This window comes from Gordionus sp. m RMFG-2023, chromosome 1 (assembly GCF_954871325.1).
Source record: "Gordionus sp. m RMFG-2023 chromosome 1, tfGorSpeb1-WG-v2, whole genome shotgun sequence".
NCBI lineage: Eukaryota > Metazoa > Nematomorpha > Gordioida > Chordodea > Parachordodidae > Gordionus > Gordionus sp. m RMFG-2023.
The window spans coordinates 82,331,786-82,348,028 of NC_088775.1; the positions used below are offsets into that span (position 1 = coordinate 82,331,786).

General features: G+C 28.6%; 1 protein-coding gene across 1 annotated transcript; it reads left to right on the forward strand.

Moving 5' to 3' along the window:
• Nucleotides 1-739: 739 nt before the first annotated feature.
• LOC135922494 (palmitoyltransferase ZDHHC17-like) lies at nt 740-15,447 on the forward strand. Its single transcript, XM_065456859.1, has 3 exons — nt 740-1,687; nt 8,863-9,056; nt 13,768-15,447. The coding sequence occupies exons 1-3, from the start codon at nt 764-766 to the stop codon at nt 15,203-15,205; spliced, it is 2,556 nt and encodes an 851-aa protein (XP_065312931.1). The 5' UTR covers nt 740-763; the 3' UTR covers nt 15,206-15,447.
• The last annotated feature ends 796 nt before the right edge of the window (nt 15,448-16,243 follow it).

Consider the following 16,243-nt stretch of genomic DNA (forward strand, 5'->3'; position numbering starts at 1 on the left):
AATTATCACCATAAATGCACAACTATGGGATTATAATGCGACCTAATTCTGCAATAAAATTTTAACAAAAAATCAAAGCAGGCTATACTTGAGTAGGAGTAGTTAACAATTTTTAGTTTGGAGTAGATTATTGATAATTTAAGATCATTATTTACAAGATATATAAGATGAACAAAATTATAATTACAAACTCATAATAGATGGGAATATCACAGTACAAGATGGCGAAATTTTTTTTAGGAGGGTAGGCATTTTTGAGGGGGAGGTATCTATCTTCAATAAATTTTCTGTCATGTAGATGCTAAATCTAACTCTTATCATCAAATTTTTGTAGCCTACCTAATTGCGTTAACCAAACAGAGAGACGCCTCATCATTACCAATCGTGTTTAATTCCAATCATCTTGTCATTTTCCTTCCAGATTTTATAACTTTAAAAAATCCTATATATTGATAATTCTCCACCAGATTTTTAACCTTACAAAAATTTTTTTTATTTAGCAGAGATCTGTTACATTTAACATTACCGGTGCAATTATAAACGACTAGGATAATATGGATATTTAAATAAAATGCTAGCAATGAAAATATATCCTTTTTAATATACCAAACTCTAGTCCTCATAATACATAATAGATTTTCAAAATATTTAAAATTTACAATCTTTATTTTTATATAGTTATGGGTCATAGTTTAGCACTAAATATTAGTAAACGCTAATTATTTCATGCATTCTTTGATTTACATATGGATTAAAAATTTTAATGCCTACAATATTTTTTTCCACTGAGCATGAGTTATATTTCAACAATTTAGTTAAAGCTACCCAATATGGTGATGTAGCAGGAGTTAAAAGAATATTAAATAAGTTTTATTTAATATTTTCGAACCGCAAAGATTTTGATGATACAGAAAGTGTATTATGGAATGTTAATGATGAGCAATTTAACCTACATGATATCCATGAAAATTTATTATATAAAGATATAAACAATTATATTGTTAACCATTTGGACCAAGAAAAATGTTCCCTACTTCATTGGTCAGCAATCAATAATAGAGTTAATCTGATTCAACTTTATCTTAGGATAGGAGCTCAAGTTGATATATCTGGTGGTATTCTACTATCTACACCTCTGCACTGGGCTGTGAGACAAGGTCAATTAAGTGCAGTTGTGTGTTTAATTACTGAAGGTAAAGCTAACCCTTTATTAGCAGATACAGAAGGTTTAAATTCATTGCATTTGGCATCACAATTTGGTCATTCCACAATTTTACTTTACTTACTAAGTAAAGTGTTAATTTTAACATTAAACCAAGAAAATGTAAGAACACATAATCAAGAAAAAATTACTTCAATAAATATAGAAGAATCTTTTAAAATTGATTTAAATTTTAGAGACCAGGTATTTTTATATATGGACAAGCCATTGAATCAAAGTAATAATGTTATGCTGGAATGGTCTAAAATTATTGATGGTAACACGAATCAAAGTGGTCTTAGTCCTTTGATGCTTGCTTGTGAAAAATGTTATACATCTGACATATTCCGAATATTAATTAATTTTGGATCTAATATTTATGGCAAAAATAGTTTTTCCCAACAAACACCTATTCATTATGCTGTTAATTCTACAAATATTGCTGCTATTTCAAACTTGCTATCAATAGATCCTACATTAACAACAGTAAATTATAAATTTTAATTGGTTATTATTTTGTTGAATCCCAAATCAATTTCCAACTATTATTGCTGCTCAAGAGGATAATCTGAATATTTTTCTCCATGGGATGCCAGAGTGGATAGTGAAAGTAACCTCAGTTTTTTAGAAGGGGGAGGGGACAGGCATGAGAAAAATACTTGCGCTATTTTATTTTTAAGTTAAAAAAAATATTTTGGGTTGGACTTAAAAATATCCTTTTTTACAAAAGCAGTACCTGGGCCTATTAAAAAAAAATTTTCTTATCAATTGGAAAATCATATAATAGCAACATTTATTTACTGCTCATATTTTTACTATTTCTTAAAAGTCTAGGCTGGGCCTTACATTTGAAAAATTTTTAAAAATGGTTAACTCAATATTTTTACCAGAATATTTCCTAAGCCTCTAGAATTTGCTAAAGATGTCCAAGCTTTTGTGTCATCAGAGAGCATTTTTTTTTGAATAAAATATGGAGGTATATGTTTTTAAAAATCAGCTCAAATAGAGCAATTTTGTATCACAACTTGAAATAATCAAAATTTTTATTAGGCCAAGCTTAAATATAAATAAAATTGTGACCAAGATGAAAAATCATATAAATCCTTTCAAATTCAATTTTTTTTTCAGTCTGGTCCAGTCTAAATTTTGAAAAGCCCAGCACTCAAAAATTTTGTTCATTTTTAGACTTGAGACCTATCTAAATTTTATTTCTCCAAAACTGGCCCAATTTTTTAAATATTTATTTTTCGCCTGAGTCTGGTTTTGGGCCAACGTGCAGGATTCTAGATCCTAGTCCACAAAGTCAGTGGATGGACTTTGAATTTATAATAAAACATGCCATACAGAACAAAATTCCTATTTTTATTTTTAAACTAATGTTTAAATATAAACCTATATTAGTTTTGTAGATAAAATTATCCTTAAAGGTACTCCTTTATTTAACAACTAACTTTGTTTCTAAACCGGGTACCAGCTGAGTCAATTGAAAACGATAGACTTAATATTACCAGGTTAATTAGTAAGCCAAAAAAGTGTAACCAAAAATGAGATGCCATATTTTTTTATTTTAACGTAAATTTTAACATTTATGAGCCTACCATTACGGTTCCACGTCAATTCGGCGCGACGACAATTCGGAGTTCGGCGCCTATCTATTACAGTTGCAATTTATTATTAATTACTTAGTATAAAAATATAAGAATGATTAAATAGAAGTCATTTTGAATGTTGGTATTATTAATTATTTCTTCATATTTATTTTAAAAAAATCTCAATTTTATTTACTAAATAACTAATATCTAAAAAAATTAACTAATATTTATACCTATTTCTATAGACTAATTTACTACATTAAAGATATGTTAGTAGCCAATATGTAAGCCTGGAGATTTTGTGCATAGAAGGAAGAAAGAAAAAAAAGATTTGACGCTCGGCTAACCAACCACATAATAAATCATTTATTGCTAAATATCGCTCGGCTAACCACATAATAAATTATTCATACTAAATATCGCTCGGCGGGAAAATGTCATCCGGCTAATAAATCATTTATTATTTAAATACGCTCGGCTAATTACCTAATAATATTTATTACTAAATATCGCTCGGCTAAAGGTATTCGTTTATTTATGTATTGTATTTTTAATCATATTAGCTTTCACTTACCTAATATTAATTGAGAATTAATTAGTTTTTATAAATAAAATAAATTTTGAACAATTATAAAAAATTATCTTTTAGTTTTAGCTTCAATACTTTTATAAAATAAAACTTACACATAACTTTTTTTTAAATTTAAAGAAATAAATAAAATAATATATTCAATCACCCTTCGACAAAAAAAAGGGTCCGGGTTCGGATCCAGTAACAAATTTAAAAAGGACCCGGGTCCAGGTTTTGGGTCCGGGCTCAGGAAACATAAAAATAATGACTCAAAATAAGACTTTTTTTTCATTCATTTTTTATTATACTTATAGATATATACACATTCATAATTCAAAATGAAATCATTTATATTTTAAATATTTTATTCAATCGCACAATCATGATATCTTCTAAAATATAACCCTTCAGATTTCCACGTAAATTTAACAATATATATTTCAACAATGAAAATCCACGTTCTACCCTTACCCAAAATAGATAGTCATTTTTATAATACATAAATTATTGTACTTGTATCGCCGCTACACCCATGACGATTCTAGACAAAATATATAATTCTGGATATATTAAAGAATTTTCCTCCCAGATTTTAAAATATTTGTATCTCAATTTATTCTCTTAACTTCTGAGAACTTTTCTATTAAAAATACAATAGACATATTTTGCTCTTTTCTATCTGATGATAATTTGATTTTTTTTTCTCTATTTAATAGTAAAATTTCCAGATCATCAATATTGTTATCATTATCATTGTTATAGCTACAACCAGTAGATATTGTCGTAGCCTCCAATATATTGTAAATAATCGAGTTTTGGGTATGCCATAAATTCTCAAGATAGTCTATAGTCATTTGTTTTTTCTTTTACTTAATAAAACTTGATATCTAGGTCTAAATATATTGAAGCATATAGGGGAGACCGGGGTAAAGCGATTGACGGGGTAACAATGTTAACGCGAATAACTTTTTAACCATTGAGTATAAAGACCTTAAATTTGGTGTGAAGATGTATTTTTATATCTAATTTCTTACCTATGTTCATCTTTTAAAAAACTTACCTGGTTTTATAAATTTTGTCAAAAAACTGTTTTTTACTCAAAAAATATAAAAATAATTCTCTAGTATATTTTGCTTATAGTAAAATTTACATACCCTCAGGATTCAAAATTTGGCACACATGTTCCTTAATGTATTAGCTATAAAATAAAATTTATCTGACATCTTTAGTTATATTAGAAGTCACGCAATAACGATATTTATAATATATGTCACCTAGGGGTAAAGCTGTTATGGGTAAAACGGTAATATAAAATTATTCACATTAAATTTTTCATTCATTCATTTATTATAATTTTTATTGTATCAATCAAATAATGAGAAATTATAAAAAAAAACCATATACAGAGATGTAAATATAATAAATGAAGCCATAAAATATAAAATAACAAATAATACTTCATTAAATTTGTCTGCTAAAAAATTTAACATACCTTATACAACGTTGAGAAGGAGATATAAATTTGGTATTAAAAGTTTAGATCATCATAAACAAATATTTACAAATGAAGAAGAATCTAGATTGTGTGACTACATATTAGAAGCAAGTAGGTCATTTATGGGATTAACGCCTAAACAAGTAATTAAATTATATTGTTTGTATTATATTGTATTTCATAATTTTAATAACTCAATTTAAATATCAATATTAATTTCGTAACTTTAATAAAAATGCTCAATTGAAATTATATTGTATTTCATAATTTTAATAATGCTCAATCTAAATATCAATATTAATTTGGTAACTTTAATAAAAATGCTCAATTGAAATTATATTGTATTTCATAATTTTAATAATGCTCAATCTAAATATCAATATTAATTTGGTAACTTTAATAAAAATGCTCAATTGAAATTATATTGTATTTCATAATTTTAATAATGCTCAATCTAAATATCAATATTAATTTAGTAACTTTAATAAAAATGCTCAATTGAAATTATATTGTATTTCATAATTTTAATAATGCTCAATCTAAATATCAATAATTTGGTAACTTTAATAAAAATGCTCAATTGAAATTATATTGTATTTCATAATTTTAATAATGCTCAGCATTTTTATTAAAGTTACTATATTAATATTGATATTTAAATTGAGCATTATTAAAATTATGAAATTAATTCAATTTATTTAATTAATTATATATCATTTTAACTCTATGGAACTGGTATTGTTAATTATTAAAATGAAATTGTTTTATTTTATAAATAAACAAGATAAGAGGATTTGCATATCAGCTCAGCTTGCTAAAGAATATGGCAAATCTTTCCCAGAAAGCTGGACAACTAATGGTATGGCTGGAGAGGACTGGTTTATGGGGTTTAGAAAACGACATTCCCAACTTTCGATTCGTACCCCTGAAGCTACTAGTCTAGCAAGAGCATATGGCTTCAATCCCACAAATGTCAATAAATTTTTTGAAAATTTAATTAAGCTATATAATTCTTATAACTTTGAACCACATAATATATGGAATGCAGATGAAAGTGGTTTCACCACCGTTCAAACTCCTGCAAATATTATAGCACAGAAGGGTGCCAAACAAGTCGGCTCTATAACGTCAGGAGAAAGAGAAACGTTAGTTACAACATGTTTAGCCATCAATGCTATAGGCCATAGCATTCCACTATTTTTTATTTTTCCAAGAAAACGATACAAAGATCACTTTATTCGTGATGGGCCTATTGGATCTAAGGGTGTGAGAACGCATCGGGTTGGATGCAAGAGGAGGAATTTTTATCTTTTTTGGAACACTTTAAAAAATATTCTAGTGCATCCAATGAGAAAAATGTCTTATTAATCTTAGATAACCATAGCTATCATTGTTCAATTTCCGTTATAAACTATTGTCGCTCCAATGGAATTGTTATTCTAACACTTCCACCACATTGCTCGCATAAACTCCAACCATTAGACAAAGCAGTTTATGGGCCATTGAAAAAGTTTTATAATGGAGCTATTGACACATGGATGAGAAATCATGTGGGGCAATAATTTGAGATTTATGATATTAGGAGTGTTAAAAAATGAAATACCAAGGGCAGTGACACCAAATAATATATTAAATTTTGATATTCGCCACCGCTTTAAACCTTACATTGATGGCGGAAAGCAGTCACTGGTATGCGGATGGCACATTTAAGATAACCCCCTTAATTTTTCACCAACTTTGGACCCTCCATGTCCCATATCATAAAACGATTGTACCCTTTTTGCGCTATTACCGAATAAAATCCAGATTACATATATAAGGGTCTTGGATGAAATAAAAAGACTAAAAAATAATCTAAATCCTATATCGGTAATGATCGATTTTGAACAGGTGGAAATAAATGCCTTTACACATTCTGGCAGTTCCGGTTGAAAATGCTTGCTGTCATATTGAAGGAATGGCAACCCTGAACATGTTATTCTATAGATATCGGGAAAATCTAGATCATAACTGTCCGTCGAGTTAGGCAATGGAGAACCTATAAGCGATCAAGCCCGCAGAATGGTCCGCTATATTGACGCTATGGGTGGAAGGGCAGTATGAAGGGATGGGGAGCCCCCTGCTATTGCAATGCTTATAATTTTTTGAGGTGTATCAGTCACCTCAATGGCATGTCTTTCAATATTATATAAGCATTCGGTTTTTAATATCTCAGTACCATCTAACACATGATTATAATTATCTATATGAAGAATTACTTCTTCATTTAATGTATGGCACCGCCCTTTGCAATGGGTAGGTCTACCTTCCAATAATTTATAAGACTCAACACATTTCCATATTGTTTTTTGATTTATAGTTCTCTCTTTCCTGAATATGTATTGATCATGAACAAGTTATTTTGACCCACGTTCATTTAACATATTTTAAAGGCATTCTTAAAAATAAATGTATAAAAATTATAAATGATATAAAATAATATTAATATTTACCTTTATCAGTAATTCTCAATTTACAATGATTAAATTATGGAAAGAAATTATAAAGATATTAAATTTTAGAAAAAGAAAAAAAATAAAGTTTTTTTTACAAACTTTTTAAAATTTTAAAATGGAAGAAAGGACAAAATTTCAAGATAAAATATAATTCTATTTATTAATTTTTTGTCAAGAGTTAGGAGGAAAAAATAAAAAAAAAGGAGATTTGGATTTTATGTTTTTTAGAATGTTAATTTTTATTTTTATTGATGAGAAAAATAATTTATTGAATTCTTTAAAATTGTTGAACAAAAAGAGAAAATCCCAAAATAAAATATAATTATATTTATTTTTGTTGTCTAAAATTAGGTGTGAAAAGGAGATTTAAGATTTAACATAATTTTAGTTATTCTTATATTACTTATCAGGAGGGTATATTATTTTTTTAAACTTTTATAATTTTTTTTTTATTGTATAAAATAAGGCGTGAAAATGGGATTTAAGATTTAACATTATAGTACTTATCAGGGTGGTATTTTGGGTCTATTTTTAAAAACGGTTGATTAAGATTGTAGCCAAAATAATATATAAGATTAGAGATAGAGGTCAAATCTTTCTTTTTCTTTCTTCCTTCTATTCACAAATTCTCCAGGCTTACATAATAGTGGCTACTAATCAACATACCTTATAATGTGGTAAATTGGTCCACTAAAGAAATAGGTATAAATATTAGTTAATTTTTTTCGATATTACACATTTAGTAAATAAAATTGAGATTTTTGTAAAAATAAATATGAAGAAATAATTAATAATACTAAATTAAAAATGACTTCTATTTAATCATCCTTATATTTTTATACTAAGTAATTCATAATATATTGTAACTGTAATAGATACCCGCTAAATTGTCGCCACGCCGAATTTTATGCGCCGAATTGACGTGATACCTATCAATACCAATTTTTGGAGGATCCGATATTACCGATACTATTGATATTGGCCGATTACCGATCCGATATCGTATTTGATTTTGTATTCTATAAAAATATTAACCGTTTTAATTTAATACATACATCTACTTATCAGTATAACATGTAAAATTTTAACTATACTATAACATAAGTCATTTAAATATATATAATGTTCATTATAGTTTTATCCATGAATCTAAAAGTATATAAAATATTTATTGATAAATCACTTATTTATATAATAATATTAATCTATTTACATAATAAGTAATAAACAAATGTATTATGTAATTTAAAATAAATTTTTTAAAAATTAAGAAGATATTTTATCGGATCGGAAGATAACCGATATTTTCAAAAAAGATGAAATGAAATATCGGCCTTATCAGATCCGATAAAAGATATCAATACATCCCTAATATAAAATATAGTAATATCCCGATTGAAATATTATAAGTTTAAATGTTATCATTATAAATATTATTTATAACGTGTCATTTTAACGTTAAATAGTCACATACATACTATATATAAATTTTTCCTTTTAAATTATAGCTAAAAAATGGTCATGACCTGACAGCATTAGACTTAGCTAAACAACAATCTCAAGCATACATCAAAGACATTTTATTAGCAGCTGACCGTCAAACAAATTTAGTTAGGTTCAATTGTTATATTCCATCGATTCTATACAAACCGTGGGCTAGAATATTTTCAATATCATATGATCCATCTACAAGATATAAATTGTAAATATTCTCATATTCATAACATATATATATTATATGAATCAGCCAATTCAAGTTCAGTTGCTTTGCTAGTTATATAATAATATCATACAGCAACTTTATATTTAAGATTATTTTTAAACACACAATGTTAAATTAACGCGCTTATTTTTTTTGTAGATTTAGCGATAGCACGACTTTTTTCAGGGTTTAACAAAAATCTTCAAATGAGCATTTAAAGATTTTTTCGCCAAAATTCAAAAAATCTTTGAAGATCAATTCGTAAAAAAAATATTGAGAACGCTCAAAGATTTTTGAGAATGAAATCATCTGGGAAATTTTTTCAAAATTCTTTTTTAATTTCATCAAGTTTATCAAAGCATTAGGCATACCTATCTCCTCTAAAGTACTCCATAGTTTAGAATGTACTATTGAGTCAAATGCTTTCTTGAAATCAAGGGCAATAATTATTAAGGGTCTTCTTGGTATAACCGCGCTCTCTAACTGAATTTTGATTGCTAGAATTGCCTCGAGTGTATTACGACCCTTCCTAAACGAAACCAATGAATCAACAAAATACGGTTCCACTAACGATCTTAACCTATTTAATATAACATTCGCGAAAATCTTATATACTACTGAATTTATCGAGATTCCTCTCCAGTCTTCAAGAAATTTAGGATTCTTGGTTTTAGGGAAATTAATTAAGATAGCAGTGATCCAATCATTAGGACAAGTCCCTTTATGCCAAACTCTAGATATGATTGGGAGAAGAATCTCCGCGCGTAACATGGGATCAGTCTTATTCACAGTGTAATAAATCTTGACCACTCGCTTTGTGATTTTTCAGTTTATTTATTATCCTAACTAATTCACTTTTCGTTGGTTGATTAAGTCTAACATCATTTGAGGTTTGTTCCGTAGATGATCGTTGTACGTATTGCGTAGAAGGATGGGAGTATGACATTGAATAGGAGTGATTACAGCAAGAGGAAGTAGATATGAATATGTGCGGTAAATTAAAAGTCAATAGGTCTGTGGTAGTTTGATCTTTATCATAGTGAGGAGAAGGGACGGCGTTATTACTTGAACTTGTTGGGGGAGTCCAAACCTTCCAAGTAGTGGGGCATTGATCAAGCAGATGAGATTAATGCGAAGACTGAGTCGTGACATCATAATTATAGGTATAAATTGAAATTGGAGGCCATAACTTTGAGGTAGAGGGACATTGATCGCACTGAGGGGAAAAACTCAAAAATTGGTTTGAAACAACGTTATTACTGGGATTAGTTTGATAATAATGAGGAAGACCAGAGGACGTGAGATGTTGATCATGCTGGGAAGAATGATGAGAAAACTGAGTTGAGTCACCACATTTATAGGTATTAATTGAATTTTGACATCTAAACTCTGAGATAGTGAAGCGTTGATTATACTGGAAGGAAAGCGAACACTGAATTTGGCTACACAAGGGAGGCGAAGGGGCAGCAGAGCTGGGTGTTAATTTATTATTTAAGGAACTTTCATTTCCACCGAACAATCTAATATAATGTGAATACCAGATATTCATTTGAGCTTTAGGAACAGTTATCAAATTATTCCCATGCCAAAGTTTAAAAATACGTTCTTTCCTGCCTGAGGTGAGATTTCAGTAATCTAAAGGCTTTGAAAGTATCGTTTGTACAAACAAATTGTTAATTTCAACTGCACGATTCTCTAAGTACTTCCTTTTATCTCTCCTGAGTTTATGGCTAATATCGTCTAGTATATATTTTGCCCTGTTTCTCTTATAATGACCTTTCCCCTTTAGATTAATTATAAGATTTTTCTATTCCATAGAAATGCAATCAGGATAACCACTTTTTTTGGTAAGGAAGTAGCCGCCGCATCGGTAAAAATGCCACGAGTATTTCCATATAATAGATCAATGGGTAGCATAAAGAAGAAATCTCTCTGATTTAGATATCTTTCACGTATCTGTTTGATGAATTTATCCTTAGTATTTTGATCGCTAAGGGACTCAATATCTAATTTGGACATTTTGTTATTTGCCTTCTCTGTAAACTTTTTTCTCTTATACCAAACTTCCGGATCCATCACCATATAACATACATGAAATTTATGATCTGAGTTAAACGTCACGTGATTTAGAACTTTGACATTTATTATCCAACCACTAGCTGATCTGATATTTATGAAATAATCGATTAGGTCCTTTAATGAAAACCTCATGATGTTTTATATAGAATTTTATTATTCCAACTATTCATAAGATATCTCACATACTAGGTTATTTTTATATATTTTGATACTTATTACTAGATGTTTTTATGTTTTAAGATATATTTTATTATTCCTAACTATTTATAAGGTATCTCGCATTACTAGGTTATATTTATATATTTGATACCTATTAAAAAATGTTTTATATGTAAATATAAGATATTATTTTATTGTAGTTTATAATTTAATTATAATAAGTGAATTTTCATATTTTCCGTAATAACTACTTACAGATTAACCTTCTATATTTTATAGTTATAAATAATTTAAACAATCGTGATATTCAATTGGATATCTGTAAATATTTAAACATCTTGAATTTAGTTGGTTATCTAAAATGATAAAGTATCCCTTAAAGATTTAATTTAATATTTGGCAGTTGTATTTGGAATACTTTAAACAGTATTTTAATATCTATTCTATTTCTTCTTATTCTATATTTTCTCTCTTCTTTCTACTAAATCAAATTATTTACTATAACGGTATTGGGTTAGTTCCATTCATTAATTTAGTTTCATCTGGGTACAAGGTTTGTCGGTATCCTTAAGGAAAAAATCGACATAATTATATGAAGGCGAAGGGTAGGCCTTCATATAATTCACTTTCGCTCATTTTGGGCAGTTCTATGACCAATGTGCTAGATAAGATAAGAGAAAAAAACATCAAAGGAAAAATCAAATATTTTTTTATAAAAAACATTTTTTAATTTACTCAAAAATCTTCTGAGGAGGTTCAATTTTTTTTTTACAAAAATCTTCACATTTCTTGACCTTCAGAACTTGACCTTCAGAAGAGCAAGGATCTTTGAAGATTTTTGAGCAAATGATAAACCCTGCTTTTTTTTTGAATAATGGCTTTTACAAGCGCACTATTTTTTTTTTGAAAAGTAGCTTCTATTTCTTTACTGTTAAATTAGATTTAATAATTATTTATAAATATAGTAACCTTAATTATTATTCTTATTCTATTACTTTTCCTTATTTATAAATATATTTTCTAAATTGAATGCACCATTATTCTCAAGTTTTGAAGCCATGCTAAACTTATATTTACTAATTATTGCCAATGGCCCCTACACTTTCTTACCGATGGAAGCAGAATACCCCCTGAAAAGTACCCCTGCCCCCTCTTCCGAATAAAACACAGTTAATTGTTTTTGACACCCTTTCGGCAGTAGAAATAGTTATATATATATAATTGATAAATTAAGGAAAGCAGAAAATTTTTAAAGTAAACGATAAGGTAAAATAAACTAATTATAAGTCTCAGAAGCTAAATAATGTATTATATAAATATTTAAATAAAATAAATTTAAAATTCTCAGAATATGACAAATTTTAGATTCTTTAACCCCTGGTAGGTCATGTGTAATAATTAAATCCCGCGTTTTAGTCATAAATAAATATTTCGAAACGACATTTTTTAACTTGATGGTCTGTCCATTTATCTCTTATGCCGTGTGCAATTATTAATTTTGATGGGCATATTTTGAAATTGGAAAAATTTTATAAGACAAGAAATCTTTTGGCTATGGATGGGTGTGATAAAACGAAATAAAATTTTAAAAAAATCAAATTTTAAGAAGTTGCTTCGCCCCCTCCCCCCTATTCCCGTTGTAGGGGCCATTGATTTCTGCTCAAGACTTTGGCATGAAATTATAAGAATGATTTTGTTATAATGTAATAAAAATAATAATAACTTATTTTTTTTTTCTTTTTAGGCAAACTATTCACAATAAAATAAGGTAACGTTGTCTGAGGATTATAATGTTCCATTTAATTTTATATCCATATCTATAATAAACATTATTTAAAAAAAATTTTTTATTAGCAATATTATATTGTTCTATTTGTTAATTTGTAAATTATTACAATAATCCAGGTTCTTAAACCAATCAAATTACAAATATCTAGTCACGTGATCTTCAAAATGTGACTAATTGGTTTTTGTTAATTTTTAAACAAAAAATGTTCTGGGTTAATGGAACATTTTATTTATTGAAGATAAAAATTAATTTTTTTGTACCATTTCAATTTTTTCGGAGATTTAAAAAAAATAAGCTTTATGATAATACTATTTTAGGACATCCCGAACAATTGGGAAAAAAATGGATATTGAACACTATCATCCTCTGCCTATAATATTATGGTTAAATGTTTGAATTCCAAAATTTTTAAGAAAATATTTTTTAAATATCTAAATGTAACAGCCTATTTTTCATGAATGTTGCGTGTATCATTAATTGTTAATAAACTTCGCTTGAGACCAATATATTTTCTTTGAAATTTTATAAATCACGATTACGATGACAATCATTGGATGCCAGGATTTAAGCACCAATTTAATTTTGCAGTTTTATATATTATATAAGCACAAACATGCGTAAATAAATTTTAAACTTGCCATATCGTTTATTCTTATATTTAATTTGCATCCCCTCTTACTATAGATTTGTAATCAAAGCCACCAAGATAACCCGAAACTACACTATGGCATTAGCGCCGCTCATATTTTTAGTCGTATTTGGGGCCATCTTACAAAGTTCGATCACACTAAGGTCGAAATTTGTTTTATTCGCTACGCTTTTAGTATCGATTATAACTTCCGAACGTCTATTCTTCGACAAAGACGCCCTCGTTATATTACCCCTTTCTGTTTTCTTTTCCACGGCACTCTGCCTTTACCTAACCTGGTTTACGCACTACGTTCCGGCCGTTTCCACCGCGTCAATCCCTTATCAAATCGTTTTTTATATAGCCACTTTTTTGATGTCGCGTTCATTTTTGCGTTCATGGAAAGCTGACCCGGGTTATGTCGAAACACCAACCCTGGGTCAGGCTATCAAAACATTATTAAATCGTCATCGACCAAAATTAGACAGCCAAAAAATAGTCGGTTCGGAAATAGGTTTAAGGCTCTTTTTCGAACGTTTCATGACAAAATTTTCCACTCGATACAATCGACTACCAGCATCTCAGTTAACATCGGGCGAGTTAGTGGATATAATACAAGCCCGTTTAAAGATTATGGTAAATTATATAGAAATGAATGACAACTCGACATTGGAAAGTTTTGGTTTTCGTCGAGATCAGTATTGTGCCACATGTTTGTGTCTAAAAAAAGTTTCCGATAGGGCAAAGCATTGTAGCCTGTGCAATCGATGTGTCGCTGTCTTCGATCACCATTGTCCGTGGATAGCTAATTGCGTCGGAGGTAAAAATCATCGCGATTTCCTGTTATTCTTGATATTTTTGAGCCTTTGTTTAGGGCTTTATTTGTACGCGGGCTTCGCCTATTGGCAAAATTGTCAATTTTGTTTAACGGGAAAGGGTAAACATTTTAATCGGAATCATACCACGAAATACTACTCAAATAATTACACTACTAAACCCGCAAATATATCTGCACAAATATCTCTAAGCCATACTTATATTTATCTTAACTGGCTACTGACTCGTGATCCTTGGGTAACCTGGTTCTACATGCACGCGTGTTTGCACTTTACGTGGGTCGTAGCGCTTCTAGTGTGTCAGTTGCATCAAATAGGCATGGGTGTCACTACCAACGAAAGAATGGCAAGTTACAAACACTTGTACAGACGTCGTTTCTTGCCGACACGCCATAATGATTACGAAGGAATGAGCGAAAATGCGGTGGGTAGGAGTTATCGATCCTCCAATAGGAAACTTGAATATCAAGAGATAGAAAATTACGATTCGGTCAATAGTAGTAACGAAGAAGAAATCGAATATGGTTCACCATCAATTCCCCAAAACGATTTTTCCTATTTTTCTTACTGTGTCAAAATTCGTGATTACGTTTCGCTTAAGGGTATCGCCACTTATTTGGACAATGTTAAAACATTTTTTTGGGTGACAACCAAATAATATCTCGTGATGAAACTTATTTATCACTAGGCGTCTAGTCATGCGCACGCGTAGATGTTTTTTTATAAATATAATTTTATAGACAGCACATTTTTAAAAAAATTACGAATTCGGCAATCTCACAATAGTTATTTTTCAAAAAAATAAATATTTATATATTCGCATCGTGTTTGTATTATACCTTTAAAGACATTATTTAATTTTATATAAAATGACGTAAATAAATATGTCGCGATGTATTACCTATTTTTTTGGGCATATGTTATTTTTTTGTAATCTTGTTTCCCTATAAAGAATGAATGATAGAAAATAAGCTTTTTGAGAGATTATGATTTAAGCTTAACGAGCAGAGATGGAACCAACTTAAATATTAAATAAATTTTTACATATTATTACCTTACCATTCTAAAGAGTCTAATTCTAATATGGAATTTATGATTTTTTAAATTTGCCAATATTATATAAAAATAAGAATATATGTTTTTAGAGCTATAAATTCATTGATTTAAATGATTTTATAACAAAAAGATTAACTTTTTGCCACAAAAAAAGAAATAATACTATGAATTATGGCGCTACTTTATTCCATTTCGTATAATTTGGGCTGCGTTTCATTAATGAGCAATATGGTCTCTGAACATAATATCTGCGTTATTATTATTGTTAATAACCTCGTTTATCGACCTCTTACAATTCGTCCTAATCTTACAACACACAATTCAAATTTATTTTGATTTTATTATAATAGAATTATTTAAAATAGCGTTGTTGTTTTGTGCATATTTCGTAAAATAAAGACATTCAATAAATTAAATATGCTTATAAAAATTCTTTAAAAAAAATAAATTAAATTCTGGTGGTTTTTTTTAAAAAAAATATGACGATGCAACATTGATTTTTCTACGCATTTTTGGTTAAATTTTTAGGAGGGAAAAATACTTATACTTCCTAAATAAAAAATTTCCTTTTTAAAATGGCAATTTGAGATCGTGTAGATACAATTGACTCAAAATGGTGAAGAATAGTTTTCAATTTTTT